Here is a 16,268-nt window from a genome sequence, read left to right on the forward strand (position 1 = left end):
ATAAACACTGCAGAGCTACACAAAAACTTTCTATGACTTAATAAAGTCAATGTGCAGTTTTATAGCTACTGTTTTTTCCAAGTCACTCTCAAGATTGAGATTTTTAGAGCTGCAATAAAATTCATTTAATATTTGGAATAATGCATTTTCTTAATCAGCAAAAAGCAACAAAATGTCCACAGCAGAGCCCACAGTGGTGTCTCAAAGTGGCATTCTGGCTACTAATGCAGCTGTTCTTACTAAATTTGCGCTATTCACCTCTGCTTTCTATTTCTTTGGAAAATAAGGAGCTGGATAAATTCTGACTGACCGAATCCCAATCACCATACCCATCTGCACATACAGGTGCCAAAAAAAATATTCTTCCTTCTTTTGAATTTTTTATATACAACCTAAACCTTCATCTGAATTTAACACGTTCATATTTACTGCTAATCCTTGACATTCACGTACTTTTGCACCTTAGTGAAATATCGTCATGATGTTGGGTTTCTGTTGATTTCCTGTTTTCATTTAATCATTTTTAGTCACATTGTGGTTTGGCACCTCTCCTTCTTGTTTATCTTAGTTTTGCCTCCTTTATTATTGTGTTCAGATGAACTGGGGCATAAGTACAATGTACCTGCAAAGCCTTGATGGTGTTGTTCTTCGCAGAGTTTGACACTCTGGTTTCTTGAGAAACAGAAATGTGAGGCTTTCACCTACCAGTTTATTGCTTCACAGTTTTGAACAACACTGAAATTGCTGACAGGCATCGAACGCTCTGTGTCAAAAAAGCACAGTCAAAGGAAGCCTTTGTAAATCCAACACTGCAAAGGTCTTTTTGATCTTGCTTTGGGTTTTGCCACGTCTTGCAAAAGGGAAGCAGAGGCCCACAAAGAAATACACAAGAGAGAAATGTGTGCAACATCAAGCAAGAGGGCAACTGGATTTACCACAGTTTTCCCTCTCCACGGTATGTGTCATGACGAAGGCATTAAATCAGGGTTTACATAAACTTAAACCTAGCTTTAGAGGGGATTTTTCATGTCTTCTACCTACCATTTAAATGGTTTTTGTTGTGCTGCAGGTAGCACTTTTGGATCCTAAATTGTCTTGAGGCACTAGAGACTTTTTCAGCAGTAATGTAGAACACAAAAGAACATTTCTGGAGACTACCTCCGGGTAAGTATTGACTGAGGAAGTCCCCAGGGAACTGCACACCTTGTTGCTTTGATGTTGTTGCATGCCTAGTACCGTTTTGGATAGAATGACTAGCTAGTATGCTCATATTTTACTTTGATTTATGGTCATGGTCATTTCTTTCAGAAATACATCTCAAACTGACAATAAAAAAGAGAGACACTGTATCCCACAAAAGTATCACAAACTATGCAGAATCCGGTTATCCTTCTTGATCCAGTGTGTCAGTTCCTGCATGATCCAGAGAGAATTTTTAGCCTTGCTCAAGACACACAGTCTTGGGACTGCTCTTGTTTGCTGGTTGTTCCGTTTTTTATGAGTATGACCAAAAATGTATTCTTGTAACAATGTATCCAGTGTAAGTCTGCACTATTAATAGTGTACTTCCTAGGGCTGCTCAACCAACAAAAAACTTCAATTCTATAAAACAACTGTATCCCCTTAAGTGGGATTTAGTTGAACTTTAAGTATTGCCAGTTCTAAATAAAAACAGCGAGCATAAAGTGGAAATAGGAAGAGGTAATGGGTATACAGTCATCTGATAGGGAGTTGGGCCCAGACTCACAGGTGTTTTTGACTGTAAACCATGTTACAAGAGCATCTGCCAGCTTGCAGTCTCCACTAATGTAGTGGGGAAAATCCAGACAGCAAGAGTCCAAGGAGCAGCAATTCGCTCGTTTTGGGAGACCTGCATCATATCCACACAGAGAGATGGAGAGTTGAATCTGACAACCAATTATATCTGTTGAAACCTTTTGTGCTTTTTCCTCCTTCTACTTTCCTCTTTCCATCAATTTAACTTTGAGCTGAGAGACTTTGTGCAGGGATGCAAAAGGTCATCTAGATCTATCAAAAACATCTTACATTTCAAAAATGCATAAATATTTTTGAGAAAGTAACGTAAACTTCACTTTCCCCATAAGCAGTAAAACCACTGGGACCACAAATTAAAGAACATTTCAAAAGGTTTATTACTTGTGCAATAATTTAGGCTTCCAGTATTTTTAAAAAATATGCCTGTGACAAGCAACACACATCTAAAATACACTGGTTCTTTTTACTTCTGTAGTCTGTAACAAAATGGACTGCCTTTGATTTCTTGGGACCATATTGCTCCAATATCTTAAATAAAACAACAGTTACATTCCCTTTAAAACTAAGAAGACAGTGATTACATACTTTAATATTTTAATGAATATTGTAACATCTAATAAAGCAATGGATCTGTTGTGAAATTCTCAAATACTCAAAGCTAATATTACAAAGTTAATAGTGAGACCAAGATCACCCAAACTACAGCAGTCGGCACCGAACAAACAGTGATGTAATCTGCACCTAAATGTAAATACAGTAGCTACCTTTATTAGTAGTAGTATGGCACACATGAGCTAAATACTTAATACAGCATTTAGAAACATCTGTCCAGATCACATGTGCAGATGATTCTGTGGGCATCTGGATGGTGAGGGCTTGGAGCCAGAGAGAGGAAATTTGTTAACTTAATTCAAAATCTATATTTACAAAGCTGGAAATGTCAAAACAGTCATTTTAGACCTGGGAATTCTCAAATTAAAACCTATTGCCAAAACTTTTTTTTCTTGAAAAATGCTTCAACATGCCATCTTTGTCCCCATAAATCTTAGTTTACACATGTCAAAACAAGCTCCATCATTACAGATGTAATGGAAAGATACAGATTTGGGGAAAAACAAAAAAACAAAAAAGCGCCTTCGGCGTCTTTATTCTTAAGGTGCTGAAGTAACTGGCTCCAAGCCCGTGAGCTGGGGTTTGGGAATCTGTTTTCTACCCTTCCTACTCTGTCTCTCTGATCTTTCTATCCGCACATTGCACTCCTCTATCTGACTCGTTTTCATTCATTCCAAGTCTGGATACACTCATAGTAACAGTTTATATCACAGGAAGCGAGTTTGTTCAGTTGGAGTCCTGCATTTCCACTCCTGAAGCTTCTTCAGCTCCACCTTCACTGGACTGCTCCTCATCTGGAAAAAAAACACATAGAGGATTTTTCATCAGTTTTTCTAACAGGCTACTTTCATTTCTGTGTTTCTGTGCATTTGAAGCTAAAGGTTTAAGATAGAATTAGATGAGAGGATTACTATCGCTATGGTGCGCTCGCCAGCAGCCTGGAACACATGTAGTCTTGTCATCGCCATGAGGTTTAATGCTGCTCTTCTGCTTTCATTTTACAACATCAAGTGCTACTGACAAGAGGTAACCAACCAGAGGTAGGTCCATACTCAGTGGCATAAACTGAGGTAAAAAACTATCCCTTCAAATGACTCGCTGTAAGTGGAAAAAATGTGCTGTTATCCTGAATTGTATGACTTCATGCTTTGTCCAGGAGCCAGCTGATAAGACAGAGTCGATAACGGCATTCGTTTTTCACCTCACTGATGCATATAATCACGATATTATGGTGGCGCATATCACTGCATGTCTGCTCTTGAGTGTTTCCTCATTTTTGTTCTGCTCATGAAGTAGGAATGACTGCAAAGTGTACACTTAGCATAAAGAACCAATGACAGGAAGCCATTACAGGAAGTAACCTTTTATAGTGATGCTATAAGCAACTGATGTTCATTTCTTAAGGCAAGTCAGGGGAAACTATGCAAATAACTCACATGTCTCAGCTGCTTGTAGGGCTATATGCCCTTCAGTGCTATATATAAGTTGAAGAATCTTTAACTTATATATATTTGGTGTATTTGTACTTTTGGCACCTCAGTAAGGTGTAAAAATACTGCTGTCACACTATGATTGACCTGAGTAGGATATTAAATGACAACTTTCATTTTGACTTGGAGTCATTTCAATTTGTTGTAGTGGTACTTTTCTTTAAGTGAAGTTTCAGTATATGTACACTTTTGCCAACAGCCAAATACCTTCTGGTCTTCTAATTACGTGCATGTGACTTTTATTTACACAACTTCTTATCAGACCACTTCGAATCTAACTGTGCCAAAAAGCCAAGGCAATGTTAGTTTCTCTTTCCTTTTCACCTTCAGTTTGCTCATCCGTACGCTTTCTCTCAGTCTGGGCGTCTGCAGAGCTCGGATCATCCGGGGGCCAGCGGAGTTCTCCACTCTCCACCTCACTTCCGTCTGTTGGCTCCACGACTATAGAGGGAAGCCTCTTGGACAACTTTGGATACCTTTCATGGGTATCTGGGAAGATCTGTTTAAAGTTTATGTAAGGTTAAAACGAGGGCTTCATATTTGTGGGGATGAAAAGGTCACTGTGGGTACCACATGTGAAAGAACAATAATGCGGTAAAAATTGGATTAAAAAAACAGAAACTGTCTGCATCAGATGGAAGATTTGAGACAGACTTCGTGTAAAGTCTTTGCATGACACTCAGTTGAAGTTTCATAGGTACATGCTTGGATTTAACATAAAAAACATGATGAATGGTAAATGGTAGATGAAGGTCAGTCTGCTCTGACTGGTCGTCTGGCTTAGAGAAAACAAGGAATTGGTTACCTGGTAACGCCAATGCACGAATAGAAAAGCAACCCTGTAACATTGTAACACTGGTTCTTCTAAAGAGCCAGCAGGTCTTTGAGGTTTTCTTCCACTTGCAATGCAAAACTGCCAAAACTGCAGTTTCTCAAATGCCACTGAACAGCTGTTAGTCTATTCAAGTGTTGGCCTTCAGTCATTCAGATACAGGCTATTTTTTACATAAATGTGTCATGGCTATATTTTACTTGATCTACTCTTGATACTTTAATCCTATACTTAGAGAGTTCTTAGGAAATGCATCAGACAAAATTATTAAGCTATAACTTATAAACTGTTTAGTTTATTTTTAACCACAACTAGCACAGCAGATATCTTCTGCCAAAAAAATTGTTGTTTCTTTTTTTATTTCAAAAGGCTTCAAAGACAGTCAGTCTTCTAGCGATCTGGGCAATTTATAGAAATTCAGAAAGAATGCAACATGTGCAGTTGCAATCCTGTTTGCACCTAACCACCTAACCTCAAACTTAACAGCGTTCATTCAGGCTTGTGTTGTGCGGAAAGTGAAGGATTAATGTTTGCAGGTCCAGAATGGAAAGCTGACCAGGGTGCTCATCCACACGTGAACTCGACACATTCATCATCAGATTAACGGAGATGTCTGAAACGGGTTTACAGCTAATCTCCCCCCTTTCTGACAACTAAATGCATTTAAATGATATTAAGGCCTAAAGTGATGAATAATTAGGGGTATGGATGTTGTTTTTTCTTGTTCAGTTGAGTTTTGCTAAAAGACAGTCTAAAGAGTTGATAATTTTAAACATGCTTTATTTATCCATTGTCAGCATGCCGTTTAATATTGCTCTAGCTAGCTAACACAGCTAGTTAGCTAGTGCTGGCCTTAAATGACAACTTCTCAGGTCTAACCTCTCCTATGACTTAACTTAAAAATAAAAAGATCAAAAAGAAAAACATCTACATACAAAAACAACGTGGTTCCAAAATGGTCAACAAACCAAAAGGTGACGTCTTGATGACAGCGTCTGAACTTGAAACAAAAAAGGTGGCGCCTCTTTTTTTTTTTTTTTTTATTTCCAGTGGAATAAATTAGCCATTCTCTAGGTATTTGAAAGGGTGTAATGTTCATATTTAGTGTGTAACTTCTTCGTGGGACTTCATGTATTACTTTTCAGATATTTCAATGTGGATCAAACAAACATTGTTATTAGCTATGCTGCTAATATGGCTAGTAATTTAAATAACACAGGGAGGAGCTAATAACATGTATTCACTGACTCAGCCATAAATCTAACCACAAGTAATAGTTAATGAAACACATTATGACAAAATATGTTATTTAAACTGTTGATATTATACAGTCAATAATTTAGCTGTCCATTTGTTGGATACGCCATTTACCATTTGTTCAAAGCAGCACTGAGTCCAGCTAATGACCTTTGTCATATCAACCAGCATTTTATGGTTGCTCATCACTTCTGTGACTCACCGCTGTATGCTTTCTGCTTTCTGCTTTCTGCTCAAATGAAACGAGACTGGTTTGAAATTGTCTAATTGCACATATTCGCACACACAAAGCAAAGGATACTGTGGCCTGATCTCCTCCTGCTCCTCCCCCGCTGAAGTCCTCTGTCCCCGGCTCCAGAGAGTTCATCACCTCAGTCATCCTGGAGAAAATCACAAGTCAATAAACTGTCTTCACTTTGTTTCTCTGCTCTTTCCTTCCTTTTTTTGTCTTAAGCTGGGTTATGTGACACACTGTCTGTTCAAGGTTCTCTGATTTTACTTGCACCCTCTGCGTTAAAACGGCATTTTTCACGATAGTTACTTATGTCGAATTTTAGCTTAGGAGATTATTTATAGGACTAATAGGACTAACAGTGTTTCTGGTAATACAGAAGTTTGTTCTAGGTTGATTCGCCCCTATTTCTGGCACTAACTGGCTAACAGTAATGGGCAATTAGTGTTAATGGTCACAAACACTAAAAAAAAGTCAGGCAGTGGTGATTAACAAATGCTCAACAATGAAGGCTGACAGCAACGGCTGACTAGCAACTCGATGTGTAACATGTATAACACTATCCAATACAGTCTGATGTACTTTCCGTACTTCTGGTAAACTAGGACCAACATGTTTTATTTCTAAAACAACGGCTATGGAGGTTTCATGTAGCGTTTTCAGTGGCATTTCGTCACGCATGCAAATGACTTCCTCAGTTTCAACTGACTGCAGCTTTCTCCAGCTTTATAAACAGTACATTTGAATAATGACCAAAACTAGCATCATTCCCTAACCACAATTCACTGATTAACACTTCAAGTTCACCAGGAACTTGACTTAGTATATATGAAGGAGGATAAGAAAATAAAAGGTTAGCTTTCTTAGACTGTGAAGTTCCCATCACTATTGCAGGATATTTGAAAGTTGATGTGTGCCGTGAACGAATGTAACTGTATTAGGAGTTAGGGTTTGACTCTCGTAATCCACCGAAGAGCAAACTGGGTTTCATCAGGACACAACAAAACAGAGCAAACACCATCGCCACACAAACGGAAGCCAAGGAAGCGAAAGAGCATCATATCAAAAAGGCCCTTTGTAAATGTGGGTATCCCAGCTGGGTAGTCGTCAAAGCTGGCAAGGCACCTAAAGAATGTTCCAGGCAAGCCAGAAGAGAACAAGGACAACTGTTGCCACCTAAACAAAAGCCTTTAGTGACCACTTATGAGTCAGGCATATTAGAAAAGCTGAGATGCACTTTTTTCAATACAACGCATCTCTGTGGCTTTCTAACCCTAAAACAGAAACACCAAAAATATGTGCACCCCAAGGATTGGGTTCCCGGGGTACAAACAGTAATATAATGTATGCTGTCAAGTGCTAGGGGGATTGGAGGATTAAACAAACTCTGGCTAAGCAGATGGCACAACACAGAAGAGATACCTTGTCAGGCAACGACTCTATTTATACCTAAAGACCAGTTCCCAGTTCGAGCAGGAGGTCAAGGGATCCATTCATGTGAAAAGGGAAAGATCGTCTCTGAACAGAGCCGGGAACCTAAGGATACATCTTTTACCGTCTTACAGTGCTGTGACTGCAGCCATTCCCTGACTCTCTTTGAATGGCACTAATGGCCATTAATCTATAGTCATGACGATTTTTATATAACTGATCAAGTCACTGACGTCACAGCCCATCATGCTAGTTTTGGTCATTATGCAAATTTACTGCTGATAAGGTGGGTAAAGGTGCAGTCAGCTAAGTATGAAGAAGTCACTTGGATGAGTGAGGAAATGTTTCTCGACTAGATGAACAAAGTTACATTTCTGGGTCAGTTAATAATTGTTTCCCCTCCCAGATATTCTACAATCAGCTCTTAGTGGTATTATTGCAAAGTGCAGGTGTTTAGGAACCTCAGCGACTCATGTCAGACCATGTAAAGTCACAGAGGTGCTTAATATGTAACAGTTGCCAACACTCTGTCATCTCAACACTCGAAGGCTGACAGCACTTCAGAGTATTCCAAACCTCCTCTGACATTAACATCAGCACAAAAACTGTGTGCTGGGAGCTTCATGACATGGGTTTCCATCACTGTGCAGCTCTTGTAAGTTTAATATGTAGGTGGCCAAGTACTTTTATCTATATAGTGTGTCTAATTAAATTTGATTAACACTAGGACACCAGGTGTAGGAGTAACTTGTAATATAAGTATGATGATAAAATTGTAATATGCTCCCCATAATAACATGGTACAGCTATTCTGCTTCAATTAATAGAACACAAGATAAACATCTATTATTTAAAAACAATAAATAATGTGTTTAAGTGAAGGAAAAGGTAGCTCTGAAAAGCAGGTGTTTAATATTTATCCAGTGTACTTTACCAGTTCATTAAACTAGCTCTCTCCCCTAACCCTGAGGTGAGTTTCTTTTTCTTCACTGTCATGGAGTCAAGGAGTAATAACTCTGATAAGCCAGGTTTGTTTAGAGTATACCTGTTTTTATACTTGCAATATTGCAAGTATTAGTAACTCTACTGCAAGAAACTACCCAATATATTCCATTATAAATATTTTGGCCTACCAATACTTCACAACTGTTGGGCCAAAAACACTACGAGTGAAAGTTCTGCTACAGTGGCATAGTTTGAATGTAAGCCTTATGATTCAGCGGTGTAAACTATTTCAAGATAGCACAGTTAGTTCCTTATTTTGTAAGAGGGGTGTAAAAGAAGTATTTTCTTCCCCTGCAAGGGTTCAACAAAAAAATGACTTCCCATCTCGTCGTCTTCTCAATAAAACGTTAGGATGTTAGGAGGTTAACGACGGCTTCAGCAGAACCTTTTGGAGGTATGGTCCAAAAACAGGAGAAATGAAGACTGATGTTTAGTATTCACCACACACCGCTTCAACACTACTACTTATAACTGCATCAACCAGCTACCAACATGTTTTCATGTGTTCAGTTCTTTCTTACCAGAATATGATGCTCTCTTTGTTTTAATGGCCCCATTTAGAACAGAACAGATGGCAAAGCAGGTTAGGCTACCTTGAAAAGTCAATAACATAAGAGTGCGCAGTGTCACCTGGTTACTGAGTCAGATCCACCCCTCGCTCAATACTTCTAGTTTCAAAACACCAGGATGGCAAAGGCCACAGCAAAATTGGTGCTTTGAGTGCAGTGAGCATGAACCAAACCAGAAAAGCTGTAGCCAGACGAGCAATGAGCTAAAACTTACAATCAAGCTCCGAAAGCTGGAATTTGATACTTATACATATGTTATATCTGGTTTAACCGCTGTTATGAGCAGCAGACCACAATGCAAAATTATACCACCCTTCACCTCTGCCGCATCTATGATTTTGTTAAGTTGAAACACCTGATTACAGACTATAATGCAAGCCTGATTCTGTTTTTATGGAGATATTAAGACATCACTCCTTATCCATTTAATAACATCCAAGTACAGCGTTCTGGTTGGTGGTGAAGGGCAGACTTTACGTGTGATAAGTTATCAGAAACACCACTTTCCATACAATCAGACCGGCAGTTCCTGTTGCCATGGGGACGAGCAATTGAGATTTTATTCCTCTGATTGTCTGAGTAGTGCACTTTGCACACAAGGCTGAGGGCTGATTTGGGGGTATTCATGTGTGCCGTTATGCAGCAATTACCACCATCAGGACGGGGTTGTGCAGTTTGTGAGACTTCTCTGTTAAACCTGGAATTGCTGCTGCCCTTCATCATCGTTTCCGTGAAGAGACAATGCAGCCTTTATTCCTCCTCTGAGGCTCCTATTGTTCCTCTGGAGGGAATCTGTGCGGTCACTCCAGTCAGTCTTATGTTAAAAAACCAAAAAAAAAAGCTGTGTTGCTCTCTAGGTATCAACTGGAGAGGCCTGTGGATCTCTGCGCATGATTTCAGTCTGATCTTGTTTCGAGAAGTGCACTCACTCTGCAGGGATGTGAAGCGTAACAGACACAAGAATTTAAATGTTGCTGCCAGGCGTGACGCTTCAGTCATGCCTTTTTTTTGGTAGCGGAATAATTATTTCTTATTTGAGTCATTAGGTCTGAACAGGATTATCCATGTGTTAATGTCTTTGTTCACAGGAAGCTACCTCACTTCTGCCTCAGCAGAGACATGAACTGTTAAGATGCTTTTCAATTTATGCAACAAAAGAAAAAAACAAGTATTAAGAAACAATTAGGGCTAAAATTAAAGTTTATTTCTAAATATTTGATGTGATTTACATTATTTAAATACAAGAAAGTTTTAATCTATAAAATTAAGCAGTATTAATATGTTCTGATTTTACTGCCTCTGTTGGAGATGGAGCTGCAGTGATATGTTGCCTTACTAATAAACAGAAATATAAGAAAAACTTTTGATTATGCAAAAAAGTCACTATTATCACGAGTCAAGCAAAAAATCTATTTAGTGCATTTCCTCATCATAGATGACAGTAAATCTAAATGTTTCTGGATAGCTGGTTAGACTGTTTAAATGAAAGAATTAAGGTATTTTTTTACTATTACGTCATTACTGGAAATAATAATTGTCTTGAGTGGGGTGCAAGTTTAATTCTTGCCACAAAAATCATAAAGGTCTAAGATTTATCCAGATCATTTACTTAAAGGAATTAGTCCAGAATTTCCTAGGTGTAGAAAAATCTTTTACCAGCTCTTTATCTTCTGTAGGATATTAAAGGTTGATGGGAATTTGCCTAACCAGTCTACATGCACATTGTGGACTTGGAGAGCGAATTCTCCTGGGGATCCTGTGGGGCTACTTTGGAAGGATGGGGTATCTGACCCATTGTTACAGCCCATTAGGTTGCTGTACAACCACAGTGAGAGTTTGGTCCATATTGGCAACAACAGTTCAGGATCATTCTTGTTTGTGTTGGACTCCTCCAGAGCTGCCCTTTGTCACTGATTCTGTTCATAATGTTTATAGACAAAGTTTCTAGGCCATGTAAGAGAGGGTCTCCCCTTTGGTGGTTGCAGGATCTCTTTTCTACTTTTTGCAGATGATGTGACTCTGCTGCCTTTATACAGAAAAAACAGTTTCTGTTTTTTCTGTATAAATTCTGTATAAACTATTTTCTGTATGGTCAATTATTATAAAAGGGCTGACAAATGTCATTTCAAATTGCAACAAACACCAGTGTGTTTGTTGCAGCAAACACACTGGTGTAGTTTGCTGCAACAAGAATAAGAATTAGCACTTCAGAGTCTGAAGCCATGAATTTTAGTAGGAAAAGGGTGGACCATCCACTCTGGGTCAAGAATACGTTGCTACCCCAGGTGGGTCTTGTTCATGAGTGTCATTGTGCCATGTCTCAATCAATGTAGGCGATGGACCGCTTCGTTGTGGTGAAGTGAGAGCTTAGCGTGAAAAGAAAGTTCGATTTACCAGTCGATCTACGTTCCTACTCTCAACTACGGTCAAGAGCTCTGGGTCGTGACTCAAAGAATGAAACTGTAGATACAAGTGCATACAAGTGGAACAGTTTCCTCCGAAAGCTGGCTAGGCTATCCTTTAGCGATAGGGTGAGGAGTTCATTCTGAAGGGACTCAAGAGTAGAGATGCTACTGTTCCACATCAAAAGGAGCCAGTTGAGGTGGGTTAGCACATCTGACTAGGATGCCTCTTGGATGCCTCCTACACAAGGTGTTCCAGCATGACCTCTCCAGGAAGAGGCTCCAGGGCAGACCTAGGGACACACTGAAGATTTTATACCCCTTGGTTGGCTTGGGAACATCTCAGTGACTTCCTCTGCATGAGCTGGAGGAGGTGACTGGTGAGAGGGAGGTCAGGGTTTCTCTCCTTAGACTCCTGCCCCCTCATCCCAGACTCAGATGAGCAGCAGAAAATAGATGAATGGATGGATTTAGAAAAATCTGGATTTGCAAAGTCACTACCAGCTATTGCAATTCTGTCAAGTAAAAATGGCACCATTCTGCAGGCGGCATCAACAGTATCATTACTACATGATGGTTGTGTACTTCCACCAAAAAGTCAAGATGCAGTTTTCATCTGTCTCTGTTCAGAATTGACCTTTGACCTTTTGGATGTAAAATGTCACTTTGTTTTACACTCTCAGTCAGTCAGTGTGAAATTTCGTTGCTGTTACTTATATGAAAAATATATTTTGTAAGGTTAAAAAAAACCTCTGACCACCAAATTTTCATCAGGTAAGTCCACATAGGGGTGGTCGCAAATAAAGATTCCTTTATGGCTTTCAAGACAAAAAAATGGGAAAAGATGGATACAGGTATGGATGGATGACAACCCCATTACATAATGACTATTGCCACAATTGTTACCAGTGCACATGAATACAACCGTAAAAGAAATGTAAAGCAACAGACTGCATTAAAAAAAGGATAATTTTGTAATTTTCCCCAAGTCTCGCGTTTGTTCTCAGTTTCAGGATTTTTTACTATTCTCTACTAATAATGGCTCAATCTCCTACCGGCTGGCTCTACCTCACCGTCACCACATTGGGTAGGATGCTGCATTTCATGTAGCAGTTATGTAGATTTCGTCACTTGGAAGGCTCAGTGAGCCTCTACTCCAGAAAGAAATCCTCTTCATTAGCGTTAAAATAACAGAATAAGGTTTGGAGCCTGATGTTCCCACCTCCTAGTATATTTTAAATGCCTGATTTCAATGTGGACTAGACCCAACATCTTAAGAAAGACAAGAGCCACTGTCTCCTGTTTTATCATTTCCATTTACATTTTGGGTGAAACGGATACGTCTGATGTCAGGGATAAAAATTCCTCTCGCTCATGTCCATCAGTAGATTCATCGTGGTGAAGACTGTCCAAACTGTCTTTTCCCAGAGGCTGTTCAGCAGCAGTCACTTGAACTCCACAATTTCATTTTTGCAGATATAAAGGTGTATTAAGGTGGAATGGCTTCTCCGCGCTCTCCTCTCTCATCGCGCCAGCTTCACTTCAAACACCTTTTCCATTTCTGCTATTAAATCAGAGCCAGAAGCAGCAGCACCTCCTCAAATGCAGGTTTGCTGCAGAAATCCAGCAAGTTTTCACAACCCAAGGAAAGAGGAAAAATCCAACCCGCGGTCAAAAATAGTGATGCTCTCTCTCTCTCTCTCTCTCTCTCTCTCTCATACAGCTTACTAAAAACATTCCACTGCTCAGTTTCAGTTGGAAATCAATGTGATTTCTCCAGTGTTTGCTGCCCTAATTCACATTTCCTGTTCTAGTTTTTAAGGCGCACTCAGCTGATGCTTTAATTATTGTTATTAATATTATTATTATTATTATTATTATTATTTAAATAAAACTGGTATTTAAAATATACACATTGTGCTGTATTGGAGCAGAGGTTCATCTGCATGATATACAACAGGTAGGTAGTAGATTTACACGATTAAAACAGCTCGTCCTACACGGAAACGGGCTGATTTGCGCTTTTCTGCCCGCAACCCCAAACTCCAGTTCAGAAAGTCTCTGCAAAACAGGTTTTGTGATTTTCCTAAACCTCCGAGGTGCACTTTAGATTAGTTACATAAACAGTAATTTAGTTACTTTTAGGAAAAGTGAATTAAGCTACTTCTAGTAAGGAAATAAAGAATGAATGGGGCTTAACGCGTCCAAGTTGGCTAAAATGCGGATGAAAGCTTCGTACCTGTCTGCAGGCTGATCCAGTGTCTCAGAGCAGGAGGCTCTCCGTCCTCAGCTGCCTCATCACACTGATATTGCTCCTGATGCTGCTGCTGATGATGATGATGGTGATGATGATGATGACGATGATGATGCTGACTGTTGTGGGCGACAGGCGGAGGGGCACGCAAGGCTCTGTGGTAAAGTTACCACTCGCAGTCAAGTGTTCAGAGCCTGCGCATTGAAGCGGAGCTAGTGCTGCCTTCAAAGCCTGTCGGGAAAAGGCGGGCTATCGAGAGAATCTCGTTCAAGACTGTATGTCAAAAAGTACGTGGGCACCTCTGCTTTACATTTTATGGTTCTATTTTTTGGTTATTACATTCCTGAAAATAACTGAATAGCAATAAATAACTACTGTATCTAAGTAATAATAATAATAATAATGATAATAATAACTTTTAAAATACCCAAAATTAGTATTATTCCACAGAATGTGTAGCTTTTTGTTTTTGTTTTGTTTTTGGGTGGGGATGGGGGGGGGGGGGGGGGGGGGTATCAAAATTAGGGATGCCAAACATAAGGCCCACGGGCCAGAATCAGCCAGGGAAAGACTCCAATCCAAGCAACTGGAAAGCTTTTGGAAAATGTCAAAGAGATTGAACTTAACTGTATTATAGTTTAACAGCTTTTCCTATTGATGCAGATGTCCCCCATCGCCATGCATTGCCGTAGTAGTTAAATATTAGATAAAATAGCAGAAAGGGTTTTTACCCTTTTTTACTCTCTGCTATATTTATTATGTTTGAGACACCCAGGATATAAAATAAGTTTGGCATTCCTGATGTAGATGGTTTAATGTTTCTGAGACTTAAATAGTCACTGCAAATAGGTTCAGTGTCTAGATGAAAGATAGACACCAGTAAGTTCTTTTAAAAGAACATGGTTTTAAAATAAATTTGGAAACAACTTTATGATGTACATATTATTGATACACATGTCCACATACGTGTAGTTGATGTTTCTTAGATGACAAAGAAAAACGACTTGCAAGACACATTCGTTTCAAATTTCCTACAAGAGTCTGTTGGATATTTCCATTTGACAAACTATGTTTTAATTAGAGTTGATGAATATTTTGATGCTGTGAGACACATTTATGGCCAATGTGTGATTAGGGTCTAATTTTATACACATGCAGTTTCTCTGTGAAACACAGGACGCGAGAAACCTGCACCAGCAATAATTTTAACATCGTTTCCGGAAGAAAGAAGGAAGTGACGGGACGCTCTTGAAGGCAGCACATAACAATTCGGTGAGCGTAGACAACGAGTGAGTGCTTGATAGTTGGCACGCTATGGTGTAATTGTAAGGTATACTGATACGTTTTACATTTTCAAAGTTGGAGTGGAAGAAGCTTTTTTTTCTTGTTCTGTATATTTCATGATATTTAAATGAGGTTTGTGAAGGAATTTCAATTGCTGTAAAAAAGGCCATAACAAGGAAATCTGTAGTTAAGCTAACACAGAAGTTTCACACTGTGCACAGGGACTTATTCACACAGTAAACTGTGAATTATCTGTATATAACATGAAGCATATTCGTGATGATATGTTACCATAGTTATGAACTTTGTCTCCATCTAGTGTGCAGACATATTGACTACAGATTGAAAACTGTGCTTTTTATTAATTTCACTATAGACACACAAACACACACACAAACATAGTTTTGGATATAATAGCATTTATTGTCTATAACTTTGCAAACAAGTTAAGTTAAAGCCTATCAGAATACAAACACGAGCAGTTATCCAATAAAATTTCAAAGGTCATTAAAAGCTATTTATATAGCCGGTTCAATAGCCCCACTTTGTACAGAGATATGGAAAGAAAACAGAGTCCAGACAGATTTCTAGTGTGGCAAATTAGGTTCAAAGTAGCAAAGTATTAATAAAAAATATAGTTTTAGCAGTACATTTGCTCTGTTTGATCATACGCTTTTCATTTCAGCTTTGCATTGCTATTGTCTCTTTACATTTTAGCTACAGCGACAACAGTATCTTGGTGCAATACGTACATATTCTTTGTTCTATCTTAACTGCATTATGCTATTGTAGTTTGTATATACTGTAAGCGTTATAGTGAAATTACTGTAAACACAATTTGGAATGTCAGTAAAATAAATTGATTTTTGCATCAGTCTCAAACAGTCAGAAATTTTAGTTGACGGCACTGGTGATTATCATTTTGTAAAGTACACACACAAGTAAATTAGTCAATAGTGAAAAACTGCAAAATGAGTTTTAGAGATTTTGGTAAGCAAAAGTCAAACATTCTGCATCTTGAGCAAGGATATTTGCTAAGGCCTTGCTACAATTTGAAGTAAGGACACAGTTATACACATTGTTAGTATCTTCAACAGACTGTCAGCGTGAATTACAGGAATGCA

The 16,268-nt window shown here is 38.9% G+C and overlaps 1 protein-coding gene across 1 annotated transcript; it reads right to left on the reverse strand.

Annotated features, from left to right (window-relative positions):
• Positions 1–2,129: 2,129 nt before the first annotated feature.
• Positions 2,130–14,049, reverse strand: LOC113012538 (protein LBH). The gene is made up of 4 exons (XM_026152808.2): positions 13,846–14,049; positions 6,269–6,347; positions 4,203–4,377; positions 2,130–3,182 (listed from the first exon to the last, which is right to left on the reverse strand). Exons 2-4 carry the CDS (start codon positions 6,344–6,346, stop codon positions 3,115–3,117), a joined length of 321 nt encoding a protein of 106 aa, XP_026008593.1. The 5' UTR covers position 6,347; positions 13,846–14,049; the 3' UTR covers positions 2,130–3,114.
• Between the last annotated feature and the right edge of the window lie 2,219 nt (positions 14,050–16,268).

This window comes from Astatotilapia calliptera, chromosome 19 (assembly GCF_964374335.1).
Source record: "Astatotilapia calliptera chromosome 19, fAstCal68.1, whole genome shotgun sequence".
Classification (NCBI taxonomy): domain Eukaryota; kingdom Metazoa; phylum Chordata; class Actinopteri; order Cichliformes; family Cichlidae; genus Astatotilapia; species Astatotilapia calliptera.

What these genes read in the sequence shown, in the direction of transcription:
- LOC113012538 (XM_026152808.2), bottom strand. Translation starts at nt 6,346, where the DNA reads ATGACTGAGGTGATGAACTCTCTGGAGCCGGGGACAGAGGACTTCAGC. An exon ending in CAGGAGGAGATCAGGCCACA is followed by an intron (nt 4,378 to 6,268) that starts GTATCCTTTGCT and finishes AACTTTAAACAG; the next exon opens with ATCTTCCCAGATACCCATGA. An exon ending in TACGGATGAGCAAACTGAAG is followed by an intron (nt 3,183 to 4,202) that starts GTGAAAAGGAAA and finishes TTTTTTTTCCAG; the next exon opens with ATGAGGAGCAGTCCAGTGAA.